The sequence below is a fragment of the Mesoplodon bidens genome, assembly GCF_964165515.1.
Source record: "Mesoplodon bidens genome assembly, chromosome: 3".
NCBI lineage: Eukaryota > Metazoa > Chordata > Mammalia > Artiodactyla > Ziphiidae > Mesoplodon > Mesoplodon bidens.
The window spans coordinates 136927579-136949685 of NC_138178.1; the positions used below are offsets into that span (position 1 = coordinate 136927579).

Sequence of the window (22107 nt, forward strand, 5' to 3'; positions counted from 1 at the left end):
TTACTACAGAGCTACATTAATCAAAACGGTATGGTACTAGCATAAGGCTAGAAATGTAGATCAATGGGATAGAACTGATAATCTAGAAATAAAACCCCCACATTTATGGTCAACTGTTTTTTTGACAAGGATAACAAGATACTTCAATGGAAAACAGTCTTTTTAACAAATGATTCCAGAACAACTGGATATCCACATACAAAAGAATGAAGTTGGACTCCTACCTCACACTAAATAAAAAAATTAACTCAAAATGAATCAAAGACCTAAATGTAAGAGCTAAAACTACAAAACCCTTAGAAGAAAACACAGGAGTAAATCTTTGTGACTTTGGATAGGCAATGGTTTCTTAAGCACTTCTCAAAGGCCTCACCTCCTAATACCATAATCTTTGGGAATTAGTATTTCAACATATGAATTTTGGGGGGAGGTGAAAACAAATATTCAGACCATATCATGGTCCCATCATAAAAATTCATTAATTCTAATCCTTTTATGAACAACACTCAAATAGTCAAATCTCTGCTAGACTCAAAGATCTACTGAGAAGATTATGCAACATTGCTCAGAAATCCCATCCAATATTTAACAATGTGAATAAGGGGAAACTACTCCTTATGCCTTTGTGAAGATGGAATGAAAGAGCAGTGGGTACAATATGGTCTGCCATCAGGAGAAGGAGAAACAAATAGTTAGAGCTTTGAAAACCTTCTGGCACCTAAGAGTCAGCTTTTAGAACTCCAAAGGTCTAGAGTCAGTAGAATCTACACACTAGTCCTTGTTTCCATTGACAGGATGTCCCTACAACAGAATGAAGTGATGGTCAGGTTTTTCTTTTTTGAATTCAGCATAGTCCTGTGCAGACAGTACAGAAGTGAAGGACAGTACAGAAGTAAAGGAAATTGTAGAAATACTCAAACTGCCAGCTAGTGAGAGAGAGGAGAGGAGAGAAGATATGGAAATACAGTGAAAGCATCTGAGAAGAGCCAGTGTTGGTCCTGGAGTTTGACTTGCTGCTGCTGCTACTACTACTGATTTTCCCTGACACAATGATCAGGAGGAAAATCCACCTCTCACAAAGGCTGCACCAGAGACCATAAAAATATCATTTTGATGTCAACTGAGCATATTAGATTGGGGGAAGGGAGGAGAAGTGGGTAATCAGAGAGCTGAACCATCAATATAAACACTCAGCAAAAAGCAGCATTTATAGCTTTTAATTAGCCCAACAAATACTTTCCTGTCTTTGAAAAGTGGTACTCAACTGGATGGAAATTTTATATACAGTAAGGGTAATATGATGGACTAAATCCCTCCTTTATACCTAGAAAAACTTAATTAAAAGCACCCAGAGTAGAGGATACATAAGAGATTCAACAGCCTCCCCCTATTCCCAAACTCAGTTTTACTTTTGCTTCCATGCAAGCTACCACAAGCTCCCAGGCACAGGGCAGAGGAGCTGTGCATACTTAGGAGTGAATACAGCACCCACCCACCTCACTTTGCAGCTACGCTGTGATCAGCCTCTACTGAGGTGAGCATTTATATCTAATTATACAGGGGGCTAATGAGTCTCTAAAGTTATCCAGTGACTCCAAGTACATTGTATAAACAGGGAAACAGGGAGAACATACATTTTTACCATTTGCTGATCTCCCACTGGTGTACTATTACTACAGCATCTGATGATGGTACTCAAGCTATTAAAGCAATGATTCTATTTATGTGGCTCATTTACACCAATCCAAAACAAATACTGTTATCACTTCAGGACAATTCAATCTTTCTCCTCAAGGGATAGGAATCATTATTCGTCAAATACTTCTCCCTGCCCCAGATTTGTTAAGATATGGGGAAATCAGCCCAGAAAGGTCAGAATACTCATACAATGGCTCAATCACTGCAATGTAAATCAGTAACGTAGGCAGACCTAGGAAAGGTATGGTTTTTACTGCTCCTACAACACTTTATTGCATTAATTTGTTTTTATGTCTGTCCTTACAAATGCCTTGTGGGCAAGGACTATATCTTATCTTTGCTTCCTCAGACACAGCCCTATCAGGCACCTGCAGTAGGTGCCAGAGACTTGATCCTTGAATGAATGAATGAGCACTTGCACATGTTAAATGGGTGAACACATGTGAGCAAACACACACACACAAACACACTGGAATCCACATGGGTTGTTCATAGTTCTAATTACACAATTCAGAAAATCCTTTGTTTCTAATGACAGAAATGTTAGTAGTCTCCATAAGCTCAATGTTCAGCTCAAACTGATCTTTCTTTAAACAGGGTAGGTAAAGAGAAATGCACTGGGCATCTTAACACTTTTCCCTCCTCTGACGCCCAATATGATTGCATTTAAGACTGACAGCGTTTGTAGTGAGCGTTAATCATAATGGTACCTGTTGTTATTATTTAAATTTCCATTTGTATTTATTCTATCCCCTGGATGAGTTGAGGGTTGGTGGAGTAGTCACTTAAAAACAACTTCTGGAGAGCAGGCTCTGATTTAAAATCCTCTGGTGTCCCCATGGAACCTAGCAAAGAACTGGACACATATAGGAGCTCTAATCACATGCTGAAGTACAGAACTGCTCACCTAAATCAAATCCAAGGTCCACCCAGTTCCACAGCAATAGCAGAAACCGTCTGACAGCTCTCAAAGGACAGATTTTTCATCTGTATAATGTTTCTGCTTCAGTTGAAAGATAACTGATTAACTAACAATAAGATGACTCTATCTTTAACAAGAGCCTCAAGGCACAGGGTTGGAGGGCACATTTGTTGTCCTTGTTAGTGACCTTAATGTTAGAGGTGTTCACTGCAATATTTTAATTCTATCATCTATCTTTGACCATCTCATTTAAAATAGTTCCCCTTAGCCTCCTTTATTTTTTTAATTCACAGCACTTACCACTGTGTGATACTGTAATATGTGTTTCCTTGTATGTTGTTAGACTCCTCTGCTAACTGAACTCCTTGAGAGCAGGGCATCTGCTTTGTTCTCCACGCTCCCCCTGACCCCCACTGTGCCTAGGAAAGAGCCTGGCATATTAATAGGCTTTTCAATAATTATTTATTTAGTGATGTTTCTGAATTTACAAATGTTCACTCACCAAGAGTCAGGCTGTCATTTGAGATAAAGCAAAGAGTCTTGTCTAGGAATGTGTTAACTGCTTGACTGTCATACACACATGCATACACACACGCACACATCGCACTAAGCCGAAACCGAAGTCTTCAGGAAATGAGTAATACCTAGAGGCAAAGGAACATATTCCTCTGACAAAAGCCTCAGCCAGTGATCAGTAGGAAGAAACAGGGCCAATCATTATAAACGATTTGGAAAGAGATTTGCTGCATTCTATTAAGACTAAAAAAAAGGGGGAAGGAATAGTTGCAAATAAACCAGATGGGGTAGAATGCCATGAAACTTACAGCAGATGGCACTAAAATATTAAACTAACATTTCCTTATGCTCCAAGCGGAGCTCTCTGTTAACGCTGATTAGGGGAGTCAGTCTATTTAAAAACATGCATATGAAAAATGAATCTGGTATTGTTAAACCATTCTGCTAAAAACAACTCCAAGCATTAGCATCTAATGTGCTTTCACACAAACGATATGTTAATATTATTCAGGCAAGGCTATGTCTAACAAAACCACCTAGAATAGGAGAAAAAAAAAGCTCAGTCTCATGAATCTGTTCAAAAACAAGCTCCGTGTGGTAAAGCCGTGAAAATCTGCTTCTCTGATCTCCACAGTGACAGCAGCAACCCCCAGACAGACATTTTAAAAACCAGATTTGTTTTTCTCTTTTCCAAGTACCTTTGCATGATATTTTGGATAATGTTGAAATACAACTGACATTGCATAAGGTGTAAACACACTGCCTGTTCCAATTGCTTCATTATTAGACGAGGTGGCTTGTCATTTTCTCGCTTAACCCACAGTGGTGATATCACTGTCAACAGTGCAGCACCTGGCTCTCGGGGGATGCCCCAGAGACATACTGACAATTGAAAGTCAGGTTTAATAGTATTTATAGGCTGGCATGGGCTACCCAGTTGGAGAAGACACTTTCAAGATTTATAAACCATGCAAAGTAATCAGTATCTTATCCATCTGCTTTGCAAATTTTATTTAAGGCTTCCACCTAAAAAGAAGCCATAAAATACTCACTTTCTCACTGAGCCTGAGGTATAAAAACTATCAAGTCCCAGTCACCCCAAAAAAGGAAGGGAAATAATTTAAAATAGAACCATGTAAACAGGTGTGCAGTGAAGAATTCTTTCAACCATTCTGTATGCTTTAAGATTTTCATAATAAAATATTGGGAAAAAAGGAAACACATCTGATCATCATATAATACACAAACCAAGGGAACTTTCCACTGTTCCATGTTCTTATTACAGTTAATATAGTTGAAAAATAGAAGAGAGATATTTGCTCGTTGGCTAATTAAAAGTGACCAACCAAAAAAATTTAGAGGATTCTTAAAGAAATTTGAATGTGAACTGGGCATTAGATGTAACAGTGGTCCTGTGGTTACATAAGAGATGTTCCTATTTTTAGAGATGTACAATGAAGCATTTAGGAGAGGAGCTATATTGATGGTTATGACGTAATTTTCAAGTGCTCCCCCCAAATTAGATGAAACAAATGTGAAAAAATGGTAATGACTGTTAAGTTTTGTAGGTCTATATTTGGAAGTTCATTATACTATTCCCTCCAATGTATGTATGAAACTTTCTATAATAATCTATTTTAAATATTTTGAAAAAAAATAGAAGCATGAGTACTCATTCAAATCACAGGTAACAGTTAAATATCTGAAGGGTCAACCCTAATCTTGTCTTCCTTAAAGGATGATTAAAATATATACTATTTTAAGGATGACAAGTCATTGTCAGTGCTTGTGAAATACCTTGTGTGGATTTTTGGAGTGAGCTGAGGAACAATTATTTTTGAAAGCATGAAAATGGTGGACAAAGAAGATGAAGCAAAATGCACCAAATAAGCAAGATGTTGCACAAAACCTCCCTAGATGGAGACAGAAATACTGCATAAATCCTGCCCCCTGCATGCTGCCAGTCTGCCTGCCCATAGGAGACCAGGCAGACAAGAGACTGCCCTGAATTGGAAGCATGCCAAAGATGCCTTCCCACTCCGGATAACTGAAAGCATGTAACAAAAATGGAAGAGCTTTTTGAGAGAAACAGCAGTCATCTGAAGCATTTCATATAAGAAACAAATAAACCCTCAAGGATTTGTCTATCTACTCTAAAGGGGTAATTCCATGTTTATCATTGTGAGAATATGGTTAAATCTTGCCCCCAAATGTTATTTCAAATAGTCCTAAAGAATCTGATTGTTCAGAAGGTAGTTTTCCATAAAAATAAATCAGAGGGGTGAATCTTTTTTGTGTAGAGTCATGCTTTGGGAAATGAGAAAGAGGCATCTGCAACATTACAAGTTTGCCATGAATTCAGTCCCTTTTAAAGGAAAGTAGCCCTAATGGTTATTTCTGCTTAAGCTGCTACCGCACTGGTCATTCTGCGTTGAGAGAAATCTGATCAAACCAGAGTTGGGGGCTTGACCTAAATATTGATGAGGTGAGGTGTGACAAGAGAGGATCAGATGGTGATGAAGCAGCCCACTCAGATCCTCCCCATTTTGGAGAACAGGAATCCTCAGTGCACAGAAGGAGGGCAAGCTGCCGATGGAGCTCAGGTGCATGACCAGGCTGCTGTGGCTGTGATCTGTAGGCCTGCCATACAGCCAGCCTTGGAAGGCCAAGGGGCTGATCCACCAAGGAAAGCCCATCCCTGCTGCTTCACATTCTCCTATATCCTTGGTAACCACCATTACTGACAGTAGCCTGCGTGTATAGCCTTACCTAGTACAGAAAACATGATCCAGTCATGGGATGTGATAATAATTGCTGCCATTTAAAATGTGCCAGGTCTTCTACTAACCTAAGCACCTTAAAAACAGTATTCAATGTATTCAATTTAAATTTCATTACAATTCAAGGGAGTAGGAATTACTAGCCATATTTTGCAGATGAAGCCTGGGAAGTTTTAGGCCGGCAAGTGGTAGACTAGGGTTCAAACCCAAATCTGTCTGATTTCAGAGCTCACGCCTTAATCACTATGTAATACAACCTTAATAACAAACTTTGTTTTTAATTGGGTTCTGCTGTATTCAAAACAAGAAGCATTTACTGCAGAAAGTGTCCCCATTTTATAGGGGTTATAAAGTTTCAATAGACTGGTCTTGTACACATTCCATAGGCTCAGCAAAGAAAAGCTGAACACTGGCCTACAGTGATGTCACCTTCTGTTTTGTCAACTCACATCTATTACTGGCTTTGTCAGCTGAACCTCAGAAAGCATCTTTCTCTGCTGACTCTATATGCCCTTTCCTGGGCTGATGATCACTCTAGAAGAGCACAGCCAAGAGGTTGATGCTCTTCATGAGTAACAGTAGGGGATACACACACAATGTTCTCTTCCTAACTGGCCTATTATTCTTTAACCTTTCACTGGATTCAATAACGTTTAAATGAGCTCTTGGAAAAGAGCACAATCTATAAAACACACTGACATACAATAAAATCCCATAATATACTTCTGTGGCTTCATCTGTGTGTCTGGAGTCACCATTCATTTAGTCACCAAATGTTTACTGAGTCTCTACAAACTTACCAGGCACCACTGTAGGCACTGGAGACACAGCACTGAAAGCAAGTGTGTGATCTCAAAGAGCTTAAAGTCTAAGTGGTAAAGAAAAGCCATAAACAAATAAAAATGCATATTTAATACACTGGGTAATGATAAATGCTATGAAGATCTATAGTAAGAGATAATTGTGCAAGAGGTCTGTGATAAAGACTTGATGCTCATCAAATTTCTCCTATGCCCCATGCATCAGGGGAGAGTCATGTTACTCATTCTATTCTGGCCAATGGACCATAAGCAAAAGTGACATGTGTCATTTCCAGGAGGAGGCTTTGAAGAGCTAACGTGCCCCTCCAGCTCTCTCTTCCCCTGGCGTGGCAACCTGGGAAGCCATATGTTGATATTCAGTGGCACAGGAGGGAGGGAGCTTGGATCCCTTTGTAACTGGACGAAAAAGAGCCCCCCATCAACTAGCATCTGATTTTGTGTGAGCTAGAAATAAACGTTTGTTGAGCTAAGCCATTGAGATTTGGGGGTTTCTCACTGCAGTATGGCCTGACTAATTCAAACTAAGTCAAAAAAGTATGAAATGCTAGAGTCTGGGGGGAGAGAACAAATGGGAGCCCATACACCATGGATGGGGTTAACTCAGTGGCTGTAAACCCCGGACAAACATTTTAAATCACCCAAGGGATACTAAAAGTACTCATCTACAGATGACGTTCTACCCAAAGAGTATACTTTGGGATATTTAGAGTAGGGCCTAAGCATATATATTTTGAGAAAAAAAAACTACTCACAGAAGATGATAAATCGGGTCTGTTGGCTTTAAGAAACCTCCCCAGAGGCAACCTGTCCAACAATATGCTTGGGAAAGAGCAAATTAGTGAGATCAAGTCAACTTTGTATAAATCTTTGGAAAGCAGCCAATCAAACTGTAGCATATGAAGACAACCCATAAGATGACTGAAATATTATGAAAGAATTCTTGTACTAAATGAGTAACTGGACTAGATTCTTCCAAAGCTCCATCTCATTGTAAAATTATTATTAACATAAATATTTAAATAGTAAAAAAATGAGAGGATAATTACTTAAATCATCTAAATTAATCATCACAAGAATCCTGTGATACAGGTACTATTCTCCCCTTTGAACAAATGAAAAAATTGAAGAGCAGACAGGGTAACTGCCCCAAATCACACAGCTAGTAATTAAATGGTAGAACTAGGATCCAAACCCAGCTGGCTCATGATTCCTTGTCCCAGTGAAGAGGGGGATATGCAGTCAAAACAATAGAGTTTGGAGAAAGTTACTCTAGACAAGGGGCCAGAAGAGGGGAAGCACCTTAGGCATGGGCTCAGGGAGTAGCTGTTCTGATTCTAGTTGAGGACCCAAGTCCTTAGAGAATAGAACAGTTCACATGCCACCAAAGTGTGGTGGAAATTTCCAATGAAACAATCTACTCTTCTTGCCCCAATTCTATGTTCAGGCAACAATGAGCTGATCTCCACACTGGGGTGGAGTTCTCCTGATACATCTCCAGGTAAATTGTAAAGAGGCATTCTGGTTTATACCAGATTCAGATACATTTGTGTTTCAGTACACTTACTACTGAGAACGGAGTCTTGGACTAAGGAAACTACTCCCTAGAGTGGACCAGCTCTAACCTAGGGTGGCTCATTCCTTCAGAGCCTTCTGGAGATCTTCTGTTACATAGAAGGGATCACACACTAGCTCGCTAACACATGAAAAAGAATTGCTTTGTTCAATTAAACCTCTATAGCGCACTCTATAAATGGAGAGCATGAAGAACCCCAACAAAACAGGATACAGGAAATGCATTTTTGAAAGGGAAGCAGGGGGAGCTCAGGAGCACTAGGCTCCAAAGTGGAGATCTTGAGTAGCTGAGGGACAGGAATACACCAGTTGTGGGAGGCAGAGGACCCCAAGATACTGTACTTATTTCCCAATTTTGCCTGGGGTTAGCCCATCAATGGGACTTCTCCAGTTCTCCCAGTGGTCTATGTCACAGAAACTTTTTGTGCTTCTGTTCTGGTGGACCTGATGATCACCACCAGGGCTGTTTCTTACTTTGCAGAACTCCAGAAGGCATCAACTACTCACCCTGTGGTTATTAAAGATTTGTTCAGTTTTAATGACAATATTTAGGTAAATAGCAATAGAACATCTTGAGGACAAGATTGTCATTTTCTAATTTGCTCAGAATTACCTTACCAGTATTTCTAACAGTAGGACCAATTAGCATCAGCAAAGGAGAAAGATATAGAGGAGAGGCAAAACATAAAATTGTGCAACTATGGGACATATGGTCCAACATACATTCTAACTGTAGGTCTTCTTTCTCAACCTCACCCTTACATCATGAGTTATCATATTAGGATGAGGCTGGCTATGGTAACAAATAACCCCAAAATTTCAGTGGCTTAACATGGGAGAAATTTGTTTTGGGGCTAACTTAATAGATCAATGTGAGTGTTCATTAGCAGGCAGCTTTCCTCCAAACAGTCATTCAGGGGCCCAGGTTCCTTCCCTTTTGTCATCCCTTACAGTCTAGAAGGAAGAAAAGGCACAACTGAATCTTAACCGCCTTGTCCCAGATGTAACTCACATCACTTCCACTTACATTCCATTGATAACAATCAGGGTTTAGCTTCATCTACATGCAAGGGGGGCTAGAAAATGCAGTCTCTGACTGAGCAGTCACACTCAGCAATGACTCTACACTATGGAAGAGGAAGTATCAATTTGGTGGAAAGTGATCCATCTTTACTTGTTACAAAATGGGCTTTATATAAATCACAAGAACAAATATAATATACAATGGGAGAGATAAAACTTACAGTTCAAATGAATGATCTTATGTGTCATCTTAGAGGCAAATCAGTTCGGATTTGACAGATGAACAGTAAGGCTGAAATCTGAAAGGTGTCTCCTTCAAAGAGGACTTTGCCATCAGTCCCTAGGAATTTCCCCATCAACATGGTCTCTGGTGTTTTTAGCCATACTAACAGGATCTGAGGGAAAGATGTGGTCAACAGGAACCAGGTACTTTAGAAATCCAAGTCAAAGTCAAGATCTTTGGCTTTGTAATTAGAGCACAGATTTGTGGATTATATAAAATCTACCCAAAATTTCAAGATTCTGTTTTCAGAGGAATAAGAAAGGGGCTTTAAAATGTGGACTCCAACAAAGGGAAGAGAGAGAAAATAAAAGGTCAAATTGGCAATGAGGTCATTTTATTTATATCAAAAGTATCTAGAACCAAGTTATTTATGATTTTATTTATGTCTAACATTTGAGAAAACTATGACTCTGTGTAAAATGATTCAACCATCACTTGGCTAACCTAAAATGTAAAAAAAATTAAATCCTCTCCAGGTGACTGGACTGAATTTCCACCTGATTGACCATACTTTCACTTAAACTAGCTGCACTTATTGCACCATTATATAACTATTTATAGCAATATATGTTTAAGATATGAAATCTTAAATCTCCAAATTCTAAAGCAACTTCACACAGAAAAGCATTTAGGTTTGCTTATAAAGAAGTCAACTATCCGGAAAGCAATTTAGTTGGAAAAGGGCACTGGATGAGAGTCAGGAGATCTTATCTCAAATCCTGGTTCTTCTATCCCTGTAGATCACCTAGAACAACTGACTGTACCTCAAACCCTGAGTTCAATTTAAAAGGAGGATGTTGATCCAAAAACTCCTGTTAGTATGAAACTTTGGCTCATGAATCCTATATACTATATTTTTTGGCACAGGCCAAATGGCCTAGCCTAAAATTAACTCTGGTAAAAACTAACAGGTTATTTGGACCTCTGTCCTTGTGCTTATTCCAAGGAAAATGTGGATGATAATGTAAATCATCAATCACCATATAAATGGTCGAGCCATGTGGACACTGTAAAATCATTCAAAGATATGACAATATTTAGCTAAGTAGCAACAGAACATCTTGAGGACAAGATTGTCATTTTCTAATTTGCTCAGAATTACCTCACCAGTATTTCTAACAGTAAGACCAATTAGCATCAGCAAAGGAGAGTACAAAGGAGAAAAGTATAGAGAAGGAGAGGCAAAACATAAAATTATGCAACTATGGGACATATGGGACATAACCCAGGAGATCTGTAAATTTCAAATCCTGGTGGTTTGAGATGGGGTTAAAAAGTAGAGGTTGGGTATTTTCATCACAACCACTGGATGGCAACAGACATTAACAGTGAGTGGGGAAAATCAATATGAAAGCCATTCTTCTGCTTTACTTGATTTCCTCTGTGCTTTTAGACATAGCATCAAATCTCCTAGAGTTGCTAGGGGAGGTAAACAAAAGTGAGGTTGGAAGTAAAAAAAAAAAAAAGTTTTGGAAAACATATTCTGCTTTTGCAAGTGCTCTGTGTGTAGGTAAATCCCCCAAGATTTCAGTGTTCAGCCAAGAGTTGTAAGAAAATGAGGTCCAGCCAGAAGGGAAGAGTTAAACCAGAATACTGTTATTTACCAGAATATGCAGCTTTGAACTGAATTATTTATTAGTGGTAGTGAAATTTTTGATCTTGTGTAAGAAGATTAAGCTTGCTATTCCCCATTTGTGACTGCAAGTGTAGAGCTCAACCCCACCCTCAGGACTTCTCCCTCTCCCATGATTCTCCAGGCTATGGACAGAGGCAACCTGGAGGACTCCTCTAACCCAGGAGGCCCCGAACTACTGGGAACATGAATGGTTATCTCTCTGTGTCCTTGCCAACCCTATTAAGTTCTCTGTTCCGGAGGCTTTGTGGGGTGGGGAGATAGTAGGAGCACCCTCCAGAATGAGCTGGTAAGGCCAGGGTATGCTCACGTTATCTTCCCTCTACTCCTCCTATGAGGAGGTGGAAGTCTCAGACTTAACAGTATAAATTTCATTCTAAACCCCACACATAAGCCATTTTAACTAACATTTAAACTCAATCAGAAAACCCACCTTGCAGGATTCTGGCTCAGGCCCTGGAAAAAGATGGGACACTAGAGGAAAAACCTGCCAAAGATAACTCTGAGGGCTTTGAGCGATCAGCCTCAACACAGTCCCTAGAACAATAATTCTCAAATTCTGGTGTGCCGAGTATTCACTGGGGAGCCACTTAATGAAGCAGATTCCTCAGCCCTTTCCTAGGAGATCCTGGGGTGAGCCTAGGAATCTGTATTTTAACAAATGGCTTATGATATAAATAGTTCACCAACCACACTTTGAGAAACACTGTCTAGAAAAACAAATCGTTCCACTAAGCCCCCATTCACTCTCCCTGTCATATGCCCCCAGTTTCTACAAGAAGAGAGAAGAGTCCTGGATCAATGTTTTACCTGGCAGAAGAGGACCACTTTCTCAGGCCTAGGTCATTTAAAACCCAGAAGGACCATTACAGAGATAGGGTTAACTCAGGAAGCACTGAGTAATCACAGATAAAGACAACGGTCAACTGTAGGCTTGAGCTGAAGTTAACTAGACCCAGTGGTATGCTTGTCCTCACTTCAGACCCTAGTTTGAGTGCCTGCCTTAAACTGCCTTTTCTCTGACTTTAACCTCTGCTCTCTGGCAGGCTACTGTCTTTCTTTTGTCTGTTAGTGTAATTTTGATCCGTATTTGGAACTGCATTTTAGACTCCTGAAGCTTTTTTGAGTTCCTGGCCCTAGCCAAACTTACACTTAATTCTTTTTAAAAAACCAACTTGCTGTCCACCATCCCTGCCTACCTCACTATATGTCTTATTTAACCTCCACAAGTACCATATTTGACCCTCATCCAAGTTCCAGTCTCAGCCATTCAAATATCACTGTCACCAAAACACATTAATGACCATTATACCCCCAGATGTTTGGCCATGAAAATACACTAGATATACAGCTCAACCTGTGAGAGAATACTTCAGTGCCAGCATAACCCAAATGGATGATTTTCCAATAGCAGACATAAAAAATTGGGCTCAATGTCTAAAGAAACAGCATCTAAGTTTGGGGTATTTTTCCTATTGTAAGTATTTTTGCATCTATTTATAATGATTCCGGTGACAAAAACTGAAATATAATTTGAGAGATGTTGGGAATAAAGTCACCCCCACCACTGATCCAATGTATCAGTAAGTCCTATTAAGTCCATCTCCAAAATATACTTTAAACCCATCCATTCCTCTCCACCTTCATTGCTACCTCCCTCTCCCAGACACCGCCATCTCATGCCTTAACTACTATAATGGCATCTTATGATGAGTAGGATAAAGACTAAACTCCACACCATGGTCTGGGCATGAAAGGGTACTGCCAACCTTCCAACCCCATTTTTCCCTTTGCCTACCACACTCTAACTATAAAGACTTTTTTTTTTTAGTTTCTAGAATGCTCCCAGAACTTTCCTGCCTGTGGCTTTTGCATTTTCTATTGTCCAGAACTTTTAAAAATTATCTCTTGCCACAGCTGATTCCTCAGTTTCCTCCTCTGACCTTCTGATCTAAGTTCCACTATCACCAGGTACTCGCTCAAGAGAACACGTCACTCTATTGATTTCCTATTTAATGTCAGCCCCCACCCACCCAAATGTAAGCCCTGAAAGGGGTGGATTCATGCCTGCTTTGGTCATTACTATATTGCTAGTGTCAGGCAGGCAGTACACCATATTGGTTGAATCAAAGGAAGGATGAATGAATGAACGGGTAAGGTCTTGCTTGGGTGGGGCTGGCATAACCTTGGATAAAATTTATGTTATCTGTGTTACAGCAGTGTTTTGTGGGGTTACAACGATAGAATCCAGAACTGCAGACACCATAACTGTGAGTATCCCACCCAGACTTTAGAGGAAAATGAGGTTAGCATTTGAAAGGAGGGGAGAATCCCCTGGAGCCAGTATTGGTGCTGAGAATTAGAGGTATGTGAATTATACCCTCCAAGCCCCATGACTGCATCGGTAAGCAAGGATGATTTATGTGAAGGAAAAAGGGACTAGACAGAGAATCAAGATCACCATCTAAATAGGGCCATTATTTCTTAGAGGCACCAAAATGTATGCCATCTGTGAACTCTACCTCTACAGGCAATTTTGACTTGGATCCATCTTAGGAGCTAATCTATGCCCCACTCTGTGCCCAGGCAAAATTTACTAGGGAGTTGGGGTTCATTGTGTCTCCAAGGAATTGGCATCAAAATATTACAACAACCATTTTGGATCTATATATACATCCAATAGGTGAAGTGTCAAAAATATCTGTCCCTTGAAATGGTAAGTGCTGGGTCATCAAGATTTGGAGCAATTCTCTTCAAAGCTGAGAAGGAAACCTTCCCAGCGTCCTGAAGCCGCCATTTAAAAAACAGACCAATATGCAATCTGGGAGAATGCTAACCTTGTGACTGTTTCAGAGTAAAAGCCAATGAGGTGAACTGGCTACTGGCAGCCTCATTCTGTGATGCCTAAACCAGGAGAGTACCTTCTATCACTGGGCAGAGTCTCATAAAAGTAGCTTAACTGCTTTGAATAATATAAGATGGAAGGTTCAATGCCCCCATCTAAATATTTACACTGCATATAACCTCACAGAAGCCAGACTTTATCCAGCAGTTACTGGTCCATCTTGTTGAAAGCTGGCATGGGGGAAGCAGCTACAGTTGAAGGGGCATAAGTCCTTATGCCGATTCTGAAACCTGCATTGTGAAAGAAAGGTACTGTCCAAAGATCTTTATGGCTTGATTCATTAATTCAGTCTCATGGAAGCACATAAATATGGGACTAGAGCATAACTTTTAAAAAAAATTACAGGAAGAAAAGTAAATGGGTCACATTTATTTTGGTTCTCTCCAAAATATTTCAGGACAGAAGCAATATCTGGTATAACAATGAAAAGTAATAATAAATATCATAAATGCTAGGTCTATCTGAGAAGACCTCCATCTGGGAGTCTTCTTGCAAATCACTTCCCTATAAGGAGATAAGCTTCTCCTTGCCACAGGGGGCTAAGCCCTGCAAGCTCTGGCTGCTGTAGCTGGTGCCCACAGAGGAAAGGTGCAGGGGCCCACCTCCCAGGGCACAGGAAGGGATGGAAACAGCTGAGTGCTCCCTCAGTCCCTCTCACTAAAAAACACCATATGCCCAGGGAATGCTCACCAAGGTGTTTTTCACTATAGGTCTGGGTTGCTTAGCTCATCTGCTTACAACAAAAATTCTCTTTAGCATGCTTATTGAAAGTGCAAGTTTATGCCCATCCTGATTTTGTAGTTCTGTGGCAGGGGCAGAGCAGGAACCTGCATTTTTAGTCAGCACTTCAGGAGACTGTGGGGTACCCGGTGCCCAGGCAATGCTTTGGGAACCACTGGCTTAAACCAGTATTTCTCAAACTGGGGTCACTGGATGCCTTGTTGACAGTTCCAAATAGATAACTTTTACATTTTGTACTTTGTTTTCAATAATTTTTCAAATATTAAGAACATCCTGGATTATCTGGATGATAATTTTATAACCAAACACTACCACAAGACTTCCACTAAAGTTTTACAATCAGGTTGTCCCTCTAACTTTGTCTCAAGCCAGTGAGTCTTTACTCAGATCTAGACCTGATCTGAATATCCACACCACAGTGAAGGCTGAATGATATCGCTTCATTCACTCAGGAAGGGAACAGAAGAAGCAAAGGAGCAGATTTTGACAAATAACATCAGTGTACTGAATTGGAGGGGGGGGGTCTATAGAATGTCCAATAAAGAGTGAGGAAATGGGCTTGGAGCCCAGAACAAAAGATTCTCCTAAGCCAGAGATCTGAGAGATGCTACACGTGAGGGAGTGGCTGAAAACCTGTGTGGATGAGAGCAAGGAAATGAGGGACAAAGGAAGACAGGGAAAGAACTCGGGGCCAGACAGAGGAATTGGAAGGAAGGTAGTAAAAGAGATTGGGGGCCTCCCTGGTGGCGCAGTGGTTGAGAGTCCGCCTGCCGATGCAGGGGATACGGGTTCGTGCCCCGGTCTGGGAGGATCCCACATGCCGCGGAGCGGCTGGGCCCGTGAGCCATGGCCGCTGGGCCTGCGCGTCCAGAGCCTGTGCTCCGCAACGGGAGAGGCCACAGCAGTGAGAGGCCCACATACCGCAAAAAGAAAAAAAAAAAAAAAAAAAAAAAAAAAGAGATTGGGAAAGAGGTCAGAGACTGAGGGGATAACCAGGAAGGAGAAACATCAGGGAGATAAGGGAGGAAAGTTCTGAGAAGAAGAGAACAGTCTCCATGTGAGCTGGTGTATTATCCCTGATTTTACTGCTAAAAGAAATAAGTTGCAAAAGTCTGTCCAACATGATATCACTTGTGCAATAAAAAATTGTGATACATAAAGAAAATTTCTGAAAGGAACAAGAAGAAGAAGGACAACAACAACAACAAAACAGAAGCCTGTGGTTATCTCCGAGACTTAGGAATGTGAGGTTGGAGTAGGGGAACTTTAACTTTTTATTTTGTACCATTTCTTACTATTTAAATTACTATTTTGAACATACATTATTTTCTTGCTGTTTTAAGGACTGTTCAGCAGTATGACATTGAAGTACCAGGAAGAACAAGAAAGATGAGACTGGAAAGAGGTCTTTTGGGGGGTAAGAAGGTTATCGTTGGTGACCTTCATCACAACAGTTTCAGGTTGGAATGTGAAAGCTGACTGCCATGGTCTAAAACATTGCTTCTCAAGCTTCAGTGTGAATAGGAATCACCAGGGGACCTTGGTAAAGTGCAGATTCCAATTCGGCAGGTCTGGGAAGGACCCTGACATTTCTAACAGGCTCCCATATGATATCCACATGGCTGGTCTGACACTATGCTTTTGAATTGCAAGGAAAAGTAATCAGAATGCAGGGAATGGAGGTGAGTACCCAGAGACCACTATTTCCCAAAGAATGTGCCCTAGAAGATGAACCCTACAGCACACTCTAATAAAAGATTCTGCAATAAAATAGGTCTGGAAATACCACACACCCATCCTGATGAGTCACACTGGGTATTAGTGTTTTATTGAGAATTTTTAATTGGCTTTCACTTAGATGTTCCTAACAGGGTTAACCTTGCAACAATGAAAACTTATCTATCCTATCATGTTCATGATAAGCCATCCTAGAGGCTATGAGGAAGCAGAATGACAGGGTAGCAGGAACTCAGGGGGTGCACAGAGAAGGGAAACTGGAATATGACGAACCACATCTTGTCTTCAGTGAAACAGCAGCAGAGGTCTCCAAAAGGTAAGAAAGGTCCAAAAACAGACCTTGTTAGGGCACGTGCACACCAGTAAAGCCTGATGTTCCTTGACAGTATGTGCTATGATGCCGTCAGATATTTGCCAAACCTTATTCTAAATATTTCTGGACCTTTCTAAAACTTGGCCCAGCATCAGCAGAATAACTCCAAAGTCAGAGAGATGAGCATACTTGTAAATGCATAAACCTGAATGCATTTATACTGCCAGAGCCTTCAGGAAACCACGGAAGCTGACCTGACCTCACTGCTGAGGGAAGTCACACTTGACTTGAGCACGATCCTACTGTCCACTGACAGTGATTAAGAACAGCCTGGCGGTGGCTGGTCAACACTGATCCTCCCACCTGCTGAGATAGAGCAGGGAGACCAGAAGGACTCAGGGCTCCAATAACCCGCTGGCAGCGCTGAGTCATCTGCCCAGAACCTTCAGTGCTTGGCTGCCCCAGGGCCTTTTAGACTCTCTTCAGAGATAATGAGGCTGAGCGCTGAGTTTCGGTGGGAGACTGGATTTCAAAGGATCCCTCAGTGCAGAGGAGAGCAGAGGCTATTCACCCTGCCACGCCTTAATTGTTTGAAAAGACTGCCACTTTCTCCTTTCTAATGTCTAACTTGGAAGCAGAGGGTCCAAGCCGTATGAGGCAACTTGCACAGAGATTAGAATGACACCAGAATCAGCCATAAAATATGCTTTGAAGCCTTTGCATTAACAGCTGTAGTATTCCATCACCTTAGCTCTTCATCGGATGTCTGGTCACTTGGTCAGTTCCAGCTGTCATACTTGTCTCTCAAATATACTAATTAGGGAAATGGGCCTGCACAATACCATTTTCTCTTTATTAGCCTTCAGATTTACTTACTTTTGAGGATAAATATATTTGAGCAGCACTGTGCACATGGTGACTATTTCACTATGGGGACACTAGTTAGGGGATAAAATGGAAACACATGCGTGTTACAGTACAGTGATATGAAACTATACTCCGAATGACTCAAGCTCTCCTGCTTCAGGACCACAGGGAACTGCAGGTTGTTCAGGCTAATGCTGTTTCCCAAAGCTCCCTGAAAGCTGCAGGGCCCTTTCCCACCACAGTGAGAGTGGTAGCAAAAGAATCCAAATTAGTTCTAATATTCACCCAACAAATACACATTCCTACTGTTAAGTTTGTCACAGAATAGCCTCCCTACTGCACACACTAAGTACACTTTAAACTCTCATGGATGTTATTTGGGAAATCAGGAGTCAATTATATCAGCCCCAACATGACGCCACATGTCTAGGCCTCCGGCAACCATGCAGCAGGGTTATCTTTTTATTACATTCCTCCAGTTTCCCCCTTTCCAATGTGCTAATTTTAAAGAATTTAGAAGCCAGCTTCCAATCTATAATGAGAAAGTTTTTGTCCGCTATTTTTAGATGAGGCACTTTAACTGCTACTAACATCATTGAAGTTAGCATATAAACAGGAAGGAGGGTGTACTCTCAGAATCATTTATCCCCAAAAGGCAAAATACTTCCAAAAAAACAGAAAGCAGAGGAGATGGGTAAGAGGGGACCTTGAACAGAGTTGTGCTTTTAGGGTTTGTTTCCAAGTTCCACCTGGATGTTCTTCTACCCAGCATCTGGGAAGAGATTGTCTATCTTCAATGTAGCCCATTAACTAGACTGTGCAGGGCCTAATTTATTCACCTGACTCTTTCATTCCTTTCCTGAATTCCATTATACAACTGCAATCCGGTGTGGGGGATGACTTGGGGGGAAGAGTGCTTGGAAGACAAAATAATGACTTCCATTTTTTCTGCATTTGAAGACTTCATTCAACTCAAGATTTCTCATAGGAAAAATATAATGGCCAGATTAAAATCATTCTAAGTTAAAAGTGACTTTAAAATTAATTAGTCACCTTAGGCCTTGCTTAGGCACAGGAGAAACCCTGGGACTAACTTCAGTCCCTGTCTTTCCTGGCTAGCTGGGACACAAAAACCTTATCAAGGCCCAAATTCCTTGCTGGTTTTGTCGTCGTTGTTGTTGTTTTGTTTGTTTTTTGGTAAGAGAAAGGATAGCGCTGAGATGCTCTTGGCCCGTTTAAGAAACAAGTTTGGCAAAATGGAAGTGCTTATGGTGGGTTCCAGCACCTAGAGGGACTGTAGCCACGCCCCATCACCGAGGGGGTGGGAAACTGGAAATGAGACTGGACAATAACGCCCCATCACCGAGGGGGTGGGAAACTGGAAATGAGACTGGACAATAACAAAACCCCATCCCTTCCCAAGTGAGGAAACCCAGCCCTGGAACGAAAGGAGGGACACATTCACTCCATTCAGGAGATCTTGGAATGTACACAAAACCACTCATTATTGGAGATGCTCTTGTTTAGCCAGCCCAGCGCAGCTCGGAGCACATGTTTCTTCCATGGAAGCCCCAGCTGCGAATCTGAATCCTCTCATCTCCTCCCCACCCCCCTCGGAATTGTTCTCCGGTCGATTGTTTGACCAGCTAGGATGTGACTACAGGGCTAAGGCAGAACCACCTCCCTCTGCTGAACACCTCAGAGCACCCAGGGGAGAACAGTAAGCAGACAACCTACTTCAATCAAGAAAGCTGTCACTTTACCTTGTTGCTTATTGAGAAACAGCAGAGGGGGCGCGACGCCTGGACCCCGAGGTCCAGGGCCCTTTGTGGCCTGGAAGCTTTGGTTGTAACTTGCTGCTTCCACAGGTGTCCGCGGCACTGGGGGCCCCTCGGGCGCAGGGGCTCCGTCTCCAGAGGGCAGCTCGGAGCAGACTTGGGGGGCGGCCGAAGGGAATTTGAGGAAGGGCCCCGGCTCCTCCACGCCCTGCCGGCTGTGGGCGCGCTCCTCGGCCCGGGCGCCCGGCTCCTCCCGGATGGCGTCCAGGGCACCCGGCTTCATCGGCGGCGAGTCCTGCTCCCGTTTGGGACTCTCCTCCGAGGCAGAGGAGGCGTCACACGACTCGATGATGAGCTCGCTGTCCAGCTCAGCCTCGCGCTCCTCCCTCAGGATGCTGTACTGGATGGACGGAGAGGCCGGCGACGGCGGCGGGCCGCCCACATGACCAAAGGTCACGTAGCCCGAGGGCAGAGCGTCCTCGGCGGCCAGCGGGTCCTCAGACACCAACTCGATCTCCGAGTCCCCCGACTCCGCGCTGCTGGCCTCGTGGTCCAGGGGGCTAGGGATGGTGGGCAGCCCGGACCTGGCCTTGGCCTCCGGCCTGTCGGCCACCTGGCCCGCTGGCCGTGGACTCTCCGTTGTTTCGAAGGACAACCCCTTTGCTTCCTTAATGGCAGTGATCAGCTCATCCTCAGAGATGCTGCATTTCCCCTGGGATTCTGCAGCAGATGGTTCTGTCATCCCACAGAGCGAAGAAGAGCCAAAAAGCACACACAAGGACATACAGGTGGACAGAAAAAGAAGAAATAAAACAAAATTCCATTAGGGGAGGTATTTTCTCGTTGCTTAAAAAATACATATCTCATTAGCACAAAAATAGTCTGTTTCCAGGGCTATGCTGGAAAGACAGGCCACCAGAACTAAGAGGCTAATTACTGTTATGGCCCAGTTAATCAGTGTTTGATATACCTATCTATCTTAATCTAGCTATTTTTAAAAATGACCCAGCAATTTCTTAGCGTTAGCACCTCGTTGGTTTTTCTGTTCCAATGTGGGAGATTCTAGAAGTCATGGTTTTGATTTCTAATCTATTCTCTGAAGAGTTTTCCAGTTTCACAGATTTCATTAGATAATGCAATGTATATAACTCTCTAATTTGGCCCACCAATGTCAACAAATCTGAAATCATCCATTATTCCTTGTCTGTTTCTGTTCATATTCCCTACTTCAATAAGACAAAGAAAGCTAATTTGGATCCTTGTATACAACTTGACTTCTAAGCTTTACATTTCCCATAAGAATCAATACTTTTACTCTTTTTTTAGTGAAAAGTGTAACAAAGTGGAGCAATATAATAGTTTTTGCCAATTCCACCAAGCAGGCTGTGCAGATTACCATACTGCACAACCCCACAGGGCTTCTAATGGTGGAGCCCACTGTCATTCTTTTTCATCTCTTCACTTCCTCTTGAGAAGAACAAAACCCAAGATGTCTACCAAGATGTCATATGTTTACTGGGTGAGTGCCTGCCTTCTGTCTGATGTTTATCCAGATGGCCCCCAAACCTCACCAGCAATCTTACTGATATTTCTATCTTAGTTGAAATTACCTGGGAACACCATGACAACAATTTTCAGGAGCTTGGTTTTCCCCTTGCCCATGCAGCAGGGCCTTATTTCAGAATATTCTAGACAGTGATTTCTGGCCCTTTTGTAAGCAAAAACCACTTGTCATTTCTCCAAAGCTTTGAGGTCACTGGGAGGGATATAGGAGGGGTAAGAGGTAGACTATCTATGGCTAAGTAATCTGTCAATTTAGGACTGTGAGAGAACCCCAATGGATAAAACATTTTAGATTTGTCTAATTCTCTATAAAGCTGAATTGATTTTATCCTTTATCCATGTATCATTCATTCATCTGTTATTTACTGAGAACCTACTATGTGTCATCACTCTTATAGGCACTTGGGATGTATTAGTGAATGAAACAGGAAACAAAATCTCTGCTTATATTCTAGTGGGAGGAGAACACAATACACAAACAATACATGTAATAAATAATTAAAGTATATAGTATGTTAGAAGATGTTAAGTGCTATGGAAATAAAAAAAGTAGAGTAGGGTAATGGGATCAGGAGGGCTGTGACAGGGTGGGGATGAGTTTGCAATTTTAAATAGGGTAGTCAAGGTAGGCCTTACTGAGAAGGAAACCGATATTCAACACTTGAGAAGGTGAGTCAGTGATTCAAGAAGATATCCATATGAAAAGCATGCCGAGCAGAGGGAACAGATAGTACAAAGGCCTGGAGGTGGGAGCCGCAATGATTTATAGATATCACAAGGAGGCAGTTATGTCTGGGGCAAAGTGAATAAGGGGGAGAATAATAGGAAAAGAGGTCAAATGCATTCAGGGAAGGGGGGTCATCATGTAGGATCTCATCAGGCTTTTATTTTGAGAGAAATGAGAAGCCATTGGAGGGTTTTGAGCAGAGAAGTGATATGATCTATGCTGTTGTTT

General features: G+C 41.8%; 1 protein-coding gene across 1 annotated transcript in view; it reads right to left on the reverse strand.

Moving 5' to 3' along the window:
• The window catches only part of RTN1 (reticulon 1), a 236408-nt gene that overhangs the window by 95991 nt on the left and 118310 nt on the right, over positions 1–22107 (reverse strand). The window contains exon 3 of the mRNA XM_081230278.1: positions 19575–20324. Coding sequence (XP_081086404.1) covers positions 19575–20324 — 750 coding nt within the window. The remainder of the gene's footprint in view (positions 1–19574; positions 20325–22107) is intronic.